This window comes from Capra hircus, chromosome 8 (genome assembly GCF_001704415.2).
Source record: "Capra hircus breed San Clemente chromosome 8, ASM170441v1, whole genome shotgun sequence".
In the NCBI taxonomy this organism is placed as follows: domain Eukaryota; kingdom Metazoa; phylum Chordata; class Mammalia; order Artiodactyla; family Bovidae; genus Capra; species Capra hircus.
This window is the reverse complement of record NC_030815.1, coordinates 25,065,036-25,082,602: the sequence shown is the minus strand read 5'-3', so window position 1 is coordinate 25,082,602 and position 17,567 is coordinate 25,065,036. Positions and strand designations below refer to the sequence as shown.

Sequence of the window (17,567 nt, the reverse complement as noted above, 5' to 3'; positions counted from 1 at the left end):
CTAGAAAAATGAGCTATTATGGACAATAGGGGCTACTTCATTGTCTGATGATGACTAACTTTTTTTATTTTAGTTTTATTGTGGTAAGAACACTTAACGTGAGCTCTACCCTTCTAATTTTCAGTGCACAATACGGTACTGGTGACTACAGGTACAATGCTGCACAGCAAATCTCTCAAACTTATTCATCTTATACAACTGAACTATGTGTGCTGATTAGTAAACTCCCCACCTCCCCCTTCCCTCACCCCCTGGCAACCACCATTCCACCCTGATTCTATGAATTCAACTATTTTAGACAAAAGGATGAGTACAATCACTTTGCCTTCCTATGACTACCTTATTTTACTTAGCATAACATCCTTGAAGTTCGTCCATGTTGTCACATAGTACGGCGTTTCCTCATTTTTTAAACTAAAGAATATTTTACTGTGTGTATATACAACATATTCTATATCCTTTCATCCATCAGTGGACATTTAGGTTGCTTCCACACCTTGGCTACTGTGACTAATGCTGCAACAAACAAGAGGGTGCTGAGAGCTCTTCGAGAGCCTGATATCAACTCTTTCGGATTAAAGCCTGGAACTGGGATTGATGGATCATACCAGTAGCTCTACTTTGGCTTTTTTGGGAGCCCACCATACTGTTTTCCATGGTGGCTGCAGCATTTTCCATTCCCACCAACACCATGAAAAGGCAACCTATAGAATAGCGTATGTCCAATGTTAAATTCCAAAACATCTACGGAACTCATATAACTCAACAGCAAAAAGAAAAATTTGGTTTTAAAATGGGCCTAGGGCTTGAACTGACATAGGCTTATGGAAAAAATGTCCACCACAAAATCATCAGGGAAATGCTCAAAGCTACAACGAGATACGCCCTTCACACTATTATCAACAAACAAAACTGATGATCACTGACTTGCAGAAGTCCAAAGATGTTAAAGGACCTGAACAACCTCACAAACCTCATCACTAATCAAAACCAGGACTAGAATTCAAACATACTGACTCACTGTCTCTAATTCTTTCCCTGCCGCTATCCACTGCCCTCCCATTTGAAGCAGAACACGAAACAAACAAGGGATTCGATCAGTTCTTTGCTTTTCATCTTGAGTTCTTGTGCTCAGATATTATAGACTTTATTTGGAAAACACAGTATAAGTATACTTGAAGGAGAAAATGGACAATTGAAGGGGAAAAGTTTTTTTAAAAAATGATACTGTTTTTTAAATTAACTGACCAGTACAAGCAGAAATTTAAGGTATTCCTTGTCAACTTAAAGGATAGTTGTTGTTGTTATTCGTTAACAACTTAAGGGACTTGGAACTCTCCTGGTGACCCAGCAGTTGGGGATCCACCAGTCCTAGGGACACGGGTTTGATCCCTGGTCTGGGAAGATCCCATGTGCCGTGGAGCAACCAAGCCTGTGTGCTGCAAGTACTGAGCCCGTGTGCCTAGGGCCCACGCTCTGCAACAAGAGAACCACTGCAACAGCTTCTGCCAGTGGCTGAAGCCACTGCCTGGGCACCACAAGGAAGAGCAGCCGCCATTCACTGCAACTAGAGAAAGCTGGCGCACAGCATCAAAGGCCCAGCACAGCCAATAAATAAATAATCAATGAAAGAATGAGGGACTTTTGGATACCTGGATGTCTAAACTACGTGGATAGATTTGGCTAAGTGGTTAACTTGACACCCACTTAGAAACACTGCCATTTCCTTTTAGAGACACAATCACAGATGCTTCAAAGTTATTCTGAACCAGCCCATAAAGAAAACTCCAGAATAGAATGGTAGAGAATGCTATATGATAAGGATGCCTTTAATGCCTGGGTCATTGAACTTAAGGCTTGGAAAGCCCTAAACCAAACAAACTTAACCTTAAAGTTTGTTACTCAGTCGGAACTTGAGAAATACAGTCATTGCTGGACTCAAGTGTAGACAGACAGTCTTGCAAGGGCTGAGAGCCTCCCAGCTGTGTCAAGGGTAGATTCGATCTTTGCGGACGTTCCCTGTCCTCCACATTTAATTGAGTTCCCCACGCACTCAGCACATCACTCTGCTTTCATTCTCTGCAGAGCATTTAACTACCTACCAGTTAATAAGGGCTTCCCAGGTGGCTCAGTGGTAAAGAACCCGCTTGCCAATGCAGGAGACATAAGTTCAATCCCCAGGTCAAGAAGATCCCCTGGAGAAGGAAATAGCAACCCGCTCCAGTATTCTTGCCTGACAAATCCCATGGACAGAGGAGCCTAGTGGGCTACAGTCCATGGAGTCGCAAAGAGTCAGACACAACTGAGCAACTAAACTACAACCAGTTAATAAACAAAATTAACACTCTCTCCTAGAGTGCAAGCTCTCCATGAGAGAAGAGATCTTGTTCACACTTCTCAGAGCCTCACAACCTAGCACACAGACTGACATCTTATTTATATTTATAGAATAACACTTATCTGTGCTCTTTACAATGTATGCCAGGCCTTGTTCTGCTTGCTTAATAAAGGCACAATCCTCACAAAAACCCTCTGAGGTAGGCTCTGTTGTCATCTGCATTTTTTTTTTTTCTGGCCAAACCATGCAACATGTGGGATCTTAGTTCCCTGACCAGGGATCTAACCCATGTCCCCTGCATTGGGAGAGCAGAGTCTCACCCTATCGTCACCTGCATTTTACAGATGCGGACACTGTTGCACACGGGAGGAGACTATGCTGTCAGACGGTTCGACAAGACACTGCTGCTGAGCAGAAAGCTGGGAATTGAACCCACAGGGTCTGGCTTCACAATCTCTGCTAAGTCCTGCACCCGGCTGGCTCTCATAGTAAATCATCAGTGAGTTATCTGTTGAATTTCAAAAAATGCCAAGAATGGAACGGAGACTATACACTTTTAAAATATATATATTAAGAACTATAAATCCATTCAGATCTAACTGAATTACAAGCTTAAGTTCAGCCTGATTCAGATACTGGATATTTAACAGAAAAAAGAAGAGGAAAATGCTGCTCCTTTAAGTGCTTCTTTGGGGGAGAAGAGTGTCTTATCTGTTATTTGCCTGTTCCAATCCATCAACGGCTCTCTCTGCCCTGAGAGCTCATGTTCTGAGGCCCTGACAGGCCCCCAAGTGCTCAGTATGGGTGTGATGTCTCCACATCTCTGTCTAGGATGGTGTAGACATCCCCCCCCCACCACATTTTCCTTCAGAGCTCGTCATACCATGCCAGGCCTGTTAAGCACAGTTTTCACCCCTGTCTTCCACTTGCACAGGCTTCCCTGACAGCTCAATGGTAAAGAATCTGCCTGCAATGCAGGAGACACAGGAGGTTCCAGTTCGATCTCTGGGTCAGGAAGATCCCCTGGAGGAGGAAATGGCAACCCACTCCAGTACTCTTGCCTGGATAATCCCATGGAGGGAGGAGCCTGGTAGGCTATAGTCCACGGGGTCGCAAAGAATTGGACATGACTGAGCACATTGGAAAAGACTCTGATGCTGGGAGGGATTGGGGGCAGGAGGAGAAGGGGACGACCGAGGATGAGATGGCTGGATGGCATCACGGACTCGATGGACGTGAGTCTGAGTGAACTCCAGGAGTTGGTGACGGACAGGGAGGCCTGGCGTGCTTCGTTTCATGGGGTCACAAAGAGTTGGACACGACTGAGCGACTGGCCTGAACTGAGCACATTCCACTTGCACAAGCTTCCACAGTTACAAAGCAGCAGAGTCAGGGTTCAAAACCGGGCAGTCTGACTCCGGCACTGACTCTCCTGACCGCCCCAGGAAAGCAATTTGCCCGTCCTGGAGCAGCAGCAGAGCTTGCAGGGCGCGCCCTCCCAGTGATCTGCGCCACCTCTGCAGTCCCCTGTCACTCACTTCATTCACCCTGCGCATCTGTAGCTTAGCTGCTCCCACCCCACCCCCAGAAGATGCTTCATCTCCTCAGATGAACTCTCTCATCTGAAGGCCAGTCTGCAATATTTGTTATCGATGGAGGGAACAGTGTTTAAAACTATCCAGGGCAGGATGGAACCGCAGCACACTTTCTCTAAACTCATCCACTTAGAAACTCTAAGGCTAAGTAGATCATTTTAACTACTGTAATTTGAATTACCACAAAGTTGTACTCTGCAATTTCCTAATATCTGAAATTTGACTAATAATACATATTGACTTATACTCTTTTTATAAGATTAAAGGTATTTACGAACACACACTAATTTCGATATCACAAAAATACCATTATTTTTAAACAGGATATAACATTTGAGTGCCTAAGTGTACAACAAAAATAATTCAGTGTTAAAGTGAAAGGTTCCCCACCCCACCCCACCCCCCACATTTGGCTTCTCTATCTGGATTCTGTTAAAGATAAAAAGCCACGAGCAAGCATCTATTAAAAGCTGCTCTTTGTCTTTTTTTTCTTAATAAGAATTTATGAAGTCAATTTTATTTAAATTAAAAACAAGAATTCTTCTTGAAACATGTAATATCAAACCAACTCCTCGATTTTTTTTCCCCCTTCCTCTTAATTTGTAACAGAGACTCTAAGAAAATAAAATCTAAGGTTAAGGAAATTTCCACCGATGTGAAGAAAATATTTTCCAAAATTAAAATAACAAGTTCCTCCCTGGTTAACATAACTGATTTAAGTTGCAGACACATGGCTGCCCCTGAGATCACCTTCCTCCCCAGCCCCATGCAAGGGCCAAATCCACATCCTTTTCAGCAATTTGCAAGTCCTCTATGGGACTACCTTTTTTATGAAATGCTGCGCATACTACCAATGCTACATAAATATTTCATGATACATTACCCAGGCCTGGAATTTCCTGCAAGATTGCATGAAGTCTTTAAAACAGTGCACTGCAAGTCATAAAATAATCAGATATAAAAGTAAGCTGGATCAATCCCTTGATTAACCACAATTTTTTTTAACAAGAATTTCAGAAAAAATAGTGTTACTACAACTTAATCTCAGGAGAGAGATTTGCTATTTATATTACTTTACTAAAAGGCTTTTAGAATTATACTTTTTTTTTTAACATTAGGTAATATTTCTCAACTGGACAGGAGCCCTCCCATTATCATCTACAGTAAAAAATGACCCAGTATGACTTGAATGCAGATGGCAGACTGAGCAACCAGCAGTCTGATACACAGTAAAAGATAAAGAAAATTTAATTGTTGACCTAATTGTCCCTTAATCTTAATAAAATATGTTCTCAGATATTAAAATTAATCCTTCAAATTCCTTGTCTGTAAAATAAAAGCTGGGAACCATTAAGATCCCTTCTAGCTTTAAGAAGCTGATTAACAATTTATTTTATCGTCAGCCCTCCCCCCAACCCCAACCCCACCCCCTCCCCAGTTGCAAATTTAGTCATCTGGGATAAAAACAGCTCTGTAAACAGAAAACACCCCCAGGGAAAATGAAGGCTAAGATCAAGGAATCAAATTTCCAAACTAAGCAACGCTCCCCAGGTTGAGAAACAAAGGTAATAATGTATGAAAAAATGGTTTTAAAATTTTTAAATTTTCAAAACACTAGAGAAATGTAAGGTGGTCTAACACTGAAGACTTTGAAAGTTTGGCATTTTTTTTCAGGAACAGGAAGTGCTGGGGACATTCAGACAATCTTAGTATGTGGAAAACTAGGGTCTCTACACTCGAACACTCAGACACTTCAATGTAGCTGTTGTGTCAAGAAGAGTGATGAGATGGTTAGAAACAATTTTTAAATGCTTAACTTGCTGTATTTCTACATCTCATGAATATGTTCGATTATCTGGCATTGACTGTACTGAAAAAGAAATTATAACACTTTATGGTAATAAACCAATTGCCAGATTTTTGGTTGCAGATTTTGGGGTACTGTTGTGGACAGAAAGCCTTGGGCTCAATTCAGGAAAATGCATCTGGTTTTTTAAAACCAGCAAAGCTCTTTAAAAAGTTTTATGAGGGGTTGAAGTCTCCAGATTTAAATACTTGCAACACCTCCTGGATCATCGAAAAAGCGTGAGAGTTCCAGAAAAAATATCTACTTCTGCTTTATTGACTACGCCACAGCCTTTGATTGTGTGGATCACAACAAACTATGGAAAATTCTTCAAGAGATGGGAATTCCAGACCATCTGACCTACCTCCTGAGAAATCTGTATGCAAGTCAAGAAGCAACAGTTAGAACTGGACATGGAACAACAGACTGGTTCCAAATCGGGAAAGGAATACAACAAGGCTGTATATTGTCACCCTATTTAACTTATATGCAGAGTACATCGTGGGAAATGCTGGACTGGATGAAGCACAAGCTGGAATCAAGATTGCCAGGAGAAATACCAATAACCTCATATACGCAGATGACACCACCCTTATGGCAGAAAGAGAAGAACTAAAGGGCCTCTTGATGAAAGTGAAAAAGGAGAATGAAAAAGTTGGCTTAAAACTCAACATTCAGAAAACTAAGATCACGGGCATCTGGTCCCATCACTTCATGGAAAATAGATGGAGAAACAATGGAAACACTGAGAGACTATTTTTATGGGCTCCAAAATCACTGCAGATGGTGACTGAAACCATGAAATTAAAAGACGTTTGCTCCTTGGAAGGAAAGTTATGACTGGCCTAGGCAGCATATTAAAAAGCAGAGTCATTACTTTGCCAACAAAGGTCCATCTAGTCAAAGAGATGGTTTTTCCAGTAGTCATGTAGGGATGTGAGAGTTGGACTATAAGCAAAGCTGAATGCCAAAGAATTGATGCTTTTGAACTGTAGTGTTGGAGAAGACTCTCGAGACTCCTTTGGACTGCAAGGAGACCCAATCAATCCATTCTAAAGGAAATCAGTCCTGAATACTCATTGGAAGGATTGATGCTGAAGCTGAAACTCCAATACTTTGGCCACCTGATGCAAAAGACTGACTCACTGGAAAAGATCCTGATGCTGGAAAAGAGAAAGTGGGAGGAGAAGGGGATGACAGAGGATGAGATGGTTGGATGGCATCACTGACTCGATGGACTTGAGTTTGAGCAGGCTCTGGGAGTTGGTGATGGACCGGAAACCCTGGTGTGCTGCAGTCCATGGGGTCGCAGAGTCGGACATGAATGAGCAACTGAACTGAACACCTTCTCTTTGTCACCTGTAATCTACCCCTCAAGGTATACCACTTCCTGAGCTCTGCTGAGTCCTAAACTGTAACTGCTTATTTTAGAAAACTTAAGGTAAATCTATTTTTAAAAAAATAAAAGAAAAACCCAGAACAAGGTATTGTTTTCCTTTTAGGCTGATCTGGCAGTGAGTTGGTCAGGAGAAGGCTGCCATCTTGTGGCCAAAAGGAAGAACTGTCTCCAAGAGTTTTCCTCCAGCCTGCAGCAGCGGCTCCCAGGGAAGAAGCCTACCCATCCAGGGCTCCATGTACATCCTGAGCCTCCCCAATAAGAACAACAAAGTGTTCCAAAATCAAAGTTGAAAGGACATTAAAGAACTGTTTGCTCAAACAAAGCCCTAGGAGGAAGAGGAAAGAAGAGATAGGGGCGTCCCTCCCTGGCTGGCAGGCCCACGGGCCTCCACAAGCCTCCTCATTTTAAAAACATGGGGAAACTGAAGCCACGGGAGACTGAGCCACTCAGAATCAAGGCCCTCCTCTCCCCCTGAAAGGTTGTCTCATCTGATCACAGGGTCCGGCTTCACGCATGCTTTTCCGCTAGATTTCTCATCATTTTTATTTCCCATAACCTCAAGCTGGCAAAGTAAAAAATGTTTGACTTCTATAGCTTAGAGAACACCTATGAAATTCCTCGCATTCCTCCCCTACCCATTTCTAAGCAGACTTAATTGGAGGTGAGGAGGAAGACTTCCAAATAATAAGACTCTAGGTCAGTGATGCCCAACGTAACTCTGCAATGATGGAAATGTTCCCTAGTTGTACTGTGCAACAGAACGGAACACACGTAGCTATTGAGCATTTCGAATGACACTACACACACAACTGAGTACATGACTAAAGAATTGACATTTTCATTTGATTTACCTTTAAATACTTTAGATGAAGTTGCCACACATGACTAGTAGCTAACCTAGGAGACAGCAGAGCTCGCCTAATCCATTCCAGCATATCACCTTGACAAACAAAATCCGTCTATCCAAAAACATACGTTTTGACTGCTCAACAGAGAATAGTGTGTTAGTATTACACAGCACACAGGGCTCTGCCTTCCAAGAATATACAAAGCGCGGAGAAAGCATGCAGACAGGTAACTAGAAACATTAACATAAAATAGGGTCCCTCTCTGATGGGGAACTACAGGGTTGGGTGAGCAAGACATGCAACTGACCCAAGGCCTTAAAAGGTCATGGAGCAGAGAAGGGACACAGATACTTAAAAGGGGCAGCAAAGGGAAGGGAACAGAGACAGGAAGCCGCAGGGTCTGCCTAGGGGAGGACAGGAAGCCCAATCCAGTGTAAGGAGCGGTTTCATGGAAGGGGATCATAGAACTAGAAAGGTACGTAAGGACCTGTTTCCAAACTTAAACATTAGAGACCCAAGGGGAGAACAATGAGATTTAAAAGGAAGGGACCAATATAGCCTGTAAAGGCAGGCTGAAAACTTTAAAGATGGTTAGATGCTGGGGGTGGTGGAAGAAATGGTTCAAGTTTTCAAACCCGAGATAATAAGACAAGAATGTCCACTCTTATCATTTTTATTCAACACAGTTTTGAAAGTAAATCAGAGACAAACATGGCAATCAGAGACAAACAAAAATAAAAGGAATCCAAGTTGGAGACATAAAACTGTCACTATTTGCAGATGACATGACCCTAGACATAGAAAATACTAAAGATGTTACCAGAAAATTGCTAGAGCTCATCAATGAATTTGGTAATGTTGCAGAATACAAAATTAATACACAGATATCTCTTGCATCCCTATACACTCACAATGAAAGATCAGAAAGAGGAATTAAGGAAACAATCCCATTTACCATGACACCAGAAAGAATAAAATATCTAGGGATAAACCTACCTCAGGAGGCAAAAGATCCGCACTCAGAAAACTATAAAATGAAAGAAGTCAAAGATGACACAAACAGAGAGAGATACCATGCTCTTCGACTAAAAGAATCAATATTGTCAAAATGACAATACCACCCAAAGTAATACACAGATGCAATGCAATCCCTATCAAATTAACAATAGCATTTTCCGCAGAATTAGAACAAAAACCTTTACAATATATATGAAAATACAAAAGACCCCAAATAGCCTAAGCAAATGTAAGCAAAATGGAGCTGGAGGAATCAGGCTCCCTGACTTCAGACTATACTATAAAGGTGCCTCAAAACAGCATGGTCCCAGCACAAAAAACAGAACTACGGGTCAATGGAATTGGATAGAAAGTCCAGCGATAAACCCACACACCTATGGTCCCCTAATCTATGATGAAGGAGACAAGAACATACAATGGAGACAAGAGAGCTTCTTCAATAAGTGGTGTTAGGAAAACTGGACAGTTACATGTAGAAGAATGAAATCAGAACACTCTAACACTATACACACACACAACCCAAAATGGATTAAAGACCTAAATGCAAGAAACCATAAGACTCCTAGAAGAAAACATAGGCAGAACACTGACAAAAATCACAGCAAGATCTTTTTTGATCCACCTCTTAGAGTAATGAAAATTAAAATAAATAAACAAGTGGAACTTAAACTCAAAACCTTTTTGCACAGCAAAGGAAACCATAAACAAAGAGACAACCCACAAAAGGTGAGAAAATAATTGCAAATGAAGTGACCAACAAGGAATTAATCGCCAAAATTACAAATAGCTTATGCAGTTCAATATCAAAAAAACACCCAATCAAAAAATAGGAAGATCTAAATAGACATTTCTCTAAAGAAGACACACAGGTGGCCAAAAAGCACATGAAAAGATGCTCAACATCACTAATTATTAGGGAAATACGAATCAAAACTACAATGAGGAATCATCTCACACCAGTCAGAATGGCCAGCATCAAAAAAATCTAGAAACAATAAATGTTGGAGAGGGTGCAGAGAAAAGGGAAACCTCCTACGCTGTTGATGAGAACGTACATCGGTGTGGTTGCTATGGAGAACAGTGTGGAGGTGCCTTAAAAAACTAAAAATAGAGCTACCTTATAATCCAGCAACCCCACTCCCAGGCATATGTCTGAAGAAAACCATAATTCAGTAAGATATGTGTACCTCCGTGCTCACTGCAGCACTACTTACAACAGCCAGGACATGGAGGCAACCTAAACGTCCATCAGCAGAGGAATGGATGGAGATGTGGTACATGTCTAAAACAGAACATGACTCAGCCATTAGAAAAGGACGTTTGCAGCAACATGAATGGGCCTGGAGACTGTCATGCTGAGTGAAGTCAGCCAAGCAGAGACAAATAGCATGATGTTGCTTATACGAGCAGTCTTTAAAAAGTGGTACAAATGAACGTATTTACAAAATGGGAATAGTGCCCCAAACATAGAAAACAAACTTATGGTTCCCAAGGGAGGAAAGAGGAGATTGGGGCTGACATATACACACTACTATACATAATGTAGATAATAAGAATCTACTGTATATCACAGGGAACTCCACTTAATACTCTATAATGCCCTATATGGGAAAAGGATCTAAAAAGAGTGGAAATATGTATAACTGATTAACTCCACTGTATAACAGAAACAAGACTGTATATCAACTATACACCAGTAAAAATTAAATAAAAAAAAATAAAACCAATGTAAATGGACCATCTAAGTCAACATTAATGGGGCAGATACTGGGAGAGAGGGATCATGCCGACTGCGTAAAGCTGAGGTTGATGAAATAAAGAGATGGACCAACAAAGCACTTTGAGAACTGAAATGAGACTAAAAGAAGAGAAAGGCTGATGGATATGAGAGTCAAACCAGAGACCCCTGACTGAAATCCGAGTGGAAGGGTAGGTACAGGAGGAGGAGGAGGAAGGAAAGAAGAGACCCACAGATAGACTCTGCATCTGATGGGAAATAAGCTATTTTCAAGGACAGAAGAGAAACAGAGAAGGAACATCCCCTACTATAGAATTAGGACAGAGACTTCTCTCTGCATACCCTCTGCACCTCTGAAATGAACATTCCTGCCTTCCTAACTGGAATGGATACTGGGCAAAGATGGAGACTGTATCAGATATTTCAATCCCAACAGCCACAAGAGAACAAATTAAGCCCCCGTCCTACCTGAATAACTCGGTATCTTAAGAGAAGATGAGAGGGTATGTAAAGGACCCCGGGAGAGGGTGTCGTACAAGTTTTCCCTCACTAGTGCGGAAAATTAGCCCCGGATTACAACACTGCTCTGGATCTGCCTAACAAAGCTTAAAAACAAGACCCATGCTTCTACTTGATCTAGCTCAGTGGTTCCCAATCCTGGCAAATGGGAAAATCGCCAAAAGACTGCTGGTGATTTAACAGCCTGGGCAACCAGTATTGTTTTAAGCTCCCCAGGTGACTCTTGTGAGCAGCCCAGGTTGAGAACCACCCACCGACGCCCGAGATGTGTAAGGCTGCTCACCCAGTTTCTAGAGCCCTTTTTAAATCTCCCCACTCCGGATGCCATTTTCAGTATTCATGTAACATAGCTGGCAAACACCTATTGCAGCTTCCAACATGATAACACATTTCCAACACAATCCATTAACAGAAGTCTCACACACACTTTCTCACTGAAACCTTAGAGAATCCTGGAGAAGACAGGTTACCTGCAAAAGACCCCACAGTTAGCAACCATCCAGGAGGGCTTGACCCCAGAGCCACCCCTCTTTTCTGTTGCTCCTCTGCTGTTCTCAAGCCCAACAATTTCTAAGATGTCCTTGGGAAGCAGGTGAAAGAAGCCACCTTAGGCATTGTGAGATATAGGAGAGAAATCAACAACTCTGACTAAAACCCACAATCTCTCCAAGACCACGAGCTTCACCCAAGTATGGTTCTTAAAGGCAATGGCCAGGAGAGAACCGTGAAAAAAAGAGCTTCTTTTCCTTATTCCTGTTCAACTCTACACCACTGTGGACATGAATTTTAGAAATACCTTACACTTCTAAGTAGCGACGATGTCTCTGAGAAACTCCAGTTACACGAAAGGATTCCTCTTCCCCATCACAGACTCTTCCAAAAGGAAACCAACAAAAGATGCAAGACATGGCCCGACCTGGCCCGAGGTTTTCTGACCTCGCCCAACACGCCCTGGGCTGCAGGGGGGAGCGCACAAACTCTACGTATCTGTGCCCACTTTCAGCCTCCGTGCAGTTCTGCGTGGAAAGACCACAGAGACGCCCTAAGGACCAGCCACCGTCGCTGGGGCTCACTCAACACGGCCGCAGTAACTGCTAGTTGGCAACACGCCAGTCTAAATGACACCAACAAGAGAGCGCATCCACCATGGTGCTACCGGAGCCCAGGGTCAGGTCTGACTTTCGGAGTCTGAAAACCCAGGCTCGCGGGCCCTGGGCGCGCGCGGCAGCCTTACCCGCAGGAGCACAGTTCGCAGACGCATTTCCCCTTCGTCGAGGCCATCCTGAGGCCTGGGAGTCCTCGCCGAGCATCCGCCGCCGCCGCCGAAGAGACCCCGACGGCCTCGCAGGGAGCGCGCCAAGTTTCGAGGGCCTTGGCAAATATTCTGAATACTGACCCCAAAGAAAACGTAAGCGGCCCTTTTGCCAAGTCCGGTCTTGCGTTTCCTTCCCTGAGCGGGCCTCGCACGGGAGCAGCACCGAGCGTGGACCGCGCGGGCCGGGCGACCTCCCCCTGCGCGCGCAGCCCGGGCCTCTGCCCGCCGCACCCACGCGCAAGCCGAGCAGCCCGGCCCGCGGGGCCTCTGTGACATCACCTGGGTCATGACATACACCTGTGGGTGGCAGTGATGGCACAAGCACCTGCGCCTGTGAGGTCAGGAAGCTTCCCTCCGCTGACCTGGTGGGACCAGGACCAAGGTTCCTCATTGGGCTTTGTTGAAATCGCAGGGAAAGCGAAGGATATGGGGACTTTGGAAAGTTCCTGGGTGTACAAGTCCTCAAGCAGCCTGCTCACTTGGACAAAAAAGGCTGAAAACCCCACTGTCATCACACTAGGTGGCATTTTTTATCTCTAGAACCTATGGTGCCCCTGGGTATAGAAAGGCACCCACTGATTTCCAGAATGCTGGACTAAAACACCATTTCCAGATCTTTCTTGTGGAAATCGTGCCTGCAGCTCCCCCCTTAGACCTTGCTCTGAAAACAAACCAGTTACAGGGCACCTGGGGCTAAACTGCCAACTGGGTCCTCAGTCACTCCCCCAGGTGCTAGTAATGATGCTGGGCCCTGGTCCTCAAGTTGGAGCCCGCATCAGAATGACCTGGCTTGATGAAAGCCAGATTGCCCAAGCCACCCCCAAGTTTCTGATTCAGTCAGTCTCAGGTCAGTCCAGTTCAGTCCCTCAGTCGTGTCTGACTTTTTGCCACCTCATGGACTGCAGCATGCCAGGCCTCCCTGTCCATCACCAACTCCCAGAGTCTACTCAAACTCACGTCCATTGAGTCAGTGATGCCGTCTAACCATCCTCTGTCGTCCCCTTCTCCTCCCACCTTTAATCTTTCCTGGCATCAGGGTCTTTTCAAATGAGTCAGTTCGGTTTAGGTGGCCAAAGTATTGGAGTTTCAGCTTCAGCATCAGTCCTTCCAATGAATATTCAGGACTGATCTCCTTTCGGATGGACTGATTGGATCTCCTTGCAATCCAAGGGACTCTCAAGAGTCTTCTCCAACCCCACAGTTCAAAAGCATCAATTCTTCGGCGCTCAGCTTTCTTTATAATCCAACTCCCACATCCATACATGACTACTGGAAAAATCATAGCGTTGACTAGATGGACCTTTGTTGGCAAAGTAATGTCTCTGCTTTTTAATATGCTGTCTAGGTTGGTCATAACTTTTCTTCAGGAGCAAATGTCTTTTAATTTCATGGGCGCAGGCACCATTTGATTTTAGAGCCCCCCAAAATTAAGTTTTCCCATCTATTTTCCATGATCGGACCAGATGCCATGATCTTAGTTTTCTGAATGTTGAGTTTTAAGCCAACTTTTTCACTCTCCTCTTTCACTTTCATCAAGAGGCCCTTTAGTTCTTCGCTTTCTCCCATAAGGGTGTTGTCATCTGCGTATCTGAGGTTATTGATATTTCTCCCAGCAATAGGTCTGGGGTGGGCCTAACAAGATCTGAGCCACACAGATGCTGCTAGGCCAGGGACCACACTTTGAGAAGCACAGTTTGGGAGATTATTTTGCCCTCTCTATAACTAGTCAGCCCCTGGTATAGTGTTTCTTCAGCTATCCTCACCCTGAGAACCACTACAGATCCTGCCCAGAAGCCACTGGCATCAAACTTTCTAATCTGGGACCCTAGTTTCAACAAGAAGCCTAGTGATTTGGATCAGAAGCAAGCTGCAGAGGCACTGCTCTAGCAGCTGCTGTGGAAAGAAACATGCTTTTCCAGTTAGGAGACATGAGAGCTTCAAGTATTGACAATCCCATGCTTTTCTTCCCCACACTTCCTAACTCTTGCATTAGTTGTTGGGGTTTGGTTTGTTTGTTTGTTTGCTTGTTTGGCTGCACTGGGTCTCAGTTGGGGGCACTCGGCATCTTTGATGCCGTTGTAGGTGAGAACTCTTAGCTGTGGCATGTTGGATCTAGTCCCTGACCAGGGTGGAACTCAGGCCCCCTACACTAGGAGCATAGGCTTAGCCATTGGGACCACCAGGGAGGTCCCACCACCACCATCATTAGTTTTTATGAAAGACTGCTTCAGTAAGTCAGAGGCATTTTAGACTGCAGAAGACTTCAGAGTTTTTTTAGATTTTTTTCTTTCATGTAAGGCTCTAGAATGTGTGTGCTAAGTCACTTCAGTCATGTCCAACGCTTTGCAACCCTGTGGACTGTAGCCCACCGGGCTCCTCTGTCCATGCAATTCTCCAGGCAAAAATACTGGAGTGGGTTGCTATGCCTTCCTCCAGGGGATTTTCCCAACCGAGGGATCGAACCCATGTCTCTTATGTCTCTTGCATTGGCAGGCGGGTTCTTTACCACTAGCACTACCTGGGAAGCCCCAAACCTCCAGAATAGAGGTCAGCAAACTATTCCCAACAGGCCAAATTCAGCCCGCCACCTATCTTTGTATAACCAGCAAACCAAGAAACTTTTTACATTTTTTATAATAGTTGTGTATTTATTTACTTGTTTGGCTTCACCAGGTGTTAGTTGCAGCACATGGGGTCTTCCATCTTCATTTCAGCATGTGGGCTCTTCAACTCCAGCATGTGCAATTTTTTAATTGCAGCCTACGAACACTTAGTTGCAGCATATGGGATCTAATACCTTGACCAGGAGTCGAACCCAGGCCCCCTGCATTGGGAGTGCAGAGTCTTAGCCACTGGACCACCATGGAAATCGCCCTCATTAGTTTTTCTGGAAGAGTGCATTAGTAAGTCAGAGGCATTTTAGACTGCAGAAGACTTCAGAGTTATTTTGGATTTTTTTCTTCCATGTAAAGCTCCAGAATAGAGGTCAGCAAACGATTGCCAACAGGCCAAATTCAGCCAGCCACATGTCTTTGTATGGCCAGCAAACAAAGAATGTTTATATATATAATTTTTTTTAATAGTTACATATTTTCATACTTGTTTTGCTGTGCTGGGTCTTTGTTGCAGCACATGAACTCTTACTTGCAGCATGTGGGATCTAATTCCCTGACCAGGGATCGAAGCCAGGTCCCCTGCATTGGAGCACAGAATCTTAGCCACTGGATCACCAGGGAAGTCCCTCCATTTTTTAATGTTTGAGAAAAATCGAAAGAATATTACATGACCCATGAAACTAACATGACCCACTAAACTATAAAACTGAGTTTCAGTATCTACAAATTAAGTTTTGAATTTTGTCCAAAAATTTGTGGAAATATTCCTGATTTTGCCTCTTGGCCCATGAAAGCTAAAAGATTTACTGTAAGACTTTTTACAGAGAAAGTTTGCCGACCCCAGCTCTAAAAAGTCAAAGCGGGAGGTCCAGAGGGGAGCAAAGCTTACCCATCACTCTTAAAAACAGGGAAGTTGAAGCTGCTCCTTGCCTTCTCAGTAGGAGGTCAGGGTCTGAAAGGGGAGGGTGGAAACCTGAGGGGACAAGATGGAAGTGTGGGAGATATTGGAAGCCAAGGAAAAGCCTGCCCGCCATCCCTTGTCATCAACAGAGAACATCACGTGGGCCTTAGAGAGGAACTACAGTGATGAACACCAGCCTTCCCTTGGTGCTTAAAGATTATCTATGAATCTTCCAGAAGAAGAATGGCACACTCATGCCTCCAACCCCCATTCAGACCACCCTTACAGGTAGCAACTTTGTCAATTAACCCACGGCCCTCCCAACTTCCCCATCTCTGCTCTCAACAGAGGGTGGAGATCTTGAAAGATGAAGATGGTAAGGACAAAAATGGTCTCATTTTTGGCCTCAAAAATTGCCTCAGCACCAGTACAAGACCACCTTTCCTCCCCCTCCATGTGACACCTTACTGCTCATGTTTCATCAGTTCCAGCCAACGCAGCCCTAACTTGTATAAACACTTCTCTAACTGGGTTCCCAAATGTCCCTTCCTATGAAGAATTTACAGTCATTTGCTATGCATTATCAGCCTTGTGTTCTTTCCCTTAAGTTCTCTTGTCTATCTTTAAAACTGACATAAATCTATCATACCCATATTACAAGTAAGGAGACTGAAGCTAAGCGGTAAACTCACCCAAGATAACACAGGTAGTGAGGACTTGAGTTGAGATTCAAGCCCTTGAATCCTTCTTTTCAAACTTTTCCACCCAAGAAAAAGAATGAATGGGTAACCTGGAGACCTTAAGGACCAGGCATTTTATCTGGCATTTTATCTTAAAAATTTGTATTCACTTCTTAATACTGAAGCAGAGAGGAATCTATGGTCCTTGCCCACCGCCACTGCCCCCCCCCACCACGCCCTCTGCCTGCCTTTTGTCTGTGGAAACCTTTAGTCAAAGAATAAGTTTAATCAGAGAAGTGAGAAATGCAGAAACAAAGGAAAACAATCAAAAGAGACTAAATAATAATAATGTAGTCACTAAGCATAGTTGAGGACCTTTGGTTCTTTCTCAAGCACTATAGATAATATTCTGAGCCCTATCCTGTGAGCTGTCTTACAGATACTAAAACACCAGGTGGACACGTTAACTACATAATGACCAGACTGTACCCAGGACATGAGCTGCCACAGTTCCAAGAATTGGCCTCAAGGAAATGGGAACAAATAGACCTTGGAAGTGAAGATTAACTATACCTAAAACTACCCAGATGACCAATTTGAAGATGACTGTCAGAGCCAGGTACTGTTTCTGCATGTAGTCCCCTCCTTCTGTCTGTAAAATCTCTTGCCCCACTGGTTGCTGGCAGAATGGGGCGGGTTGTGGGCGGGGAGTTGAGGGGGGTTGCCAAGTCAGCCTTTGGACAGATATCCGCCACC

General features: G+C 43.9%; 1 protein-coding gene across 1 annotated transcript in view; it reads right to left on the bottom strand.

The window, feature by feature from the left end:
* Positions 1 to 12,829, bottom strand: part of SAXO1 (stabilizer of axonemal microtubules 1) — a 115,149-nt gene extending 102,320 nt beyond the window's left edge. The window contains exon 1 of the mRNA XM_018051921.1: positions 12,535 to 12,829. Within this exon, the coding sequence (XP_017907410.1) occupies positions 12,535 to 12,581 (47 nt within the window). The 5' untranslated portion in view covers positions 12,582 to 12,829. The remainder of the gene's footprint in view (positions 1 to 12,534) is intronic.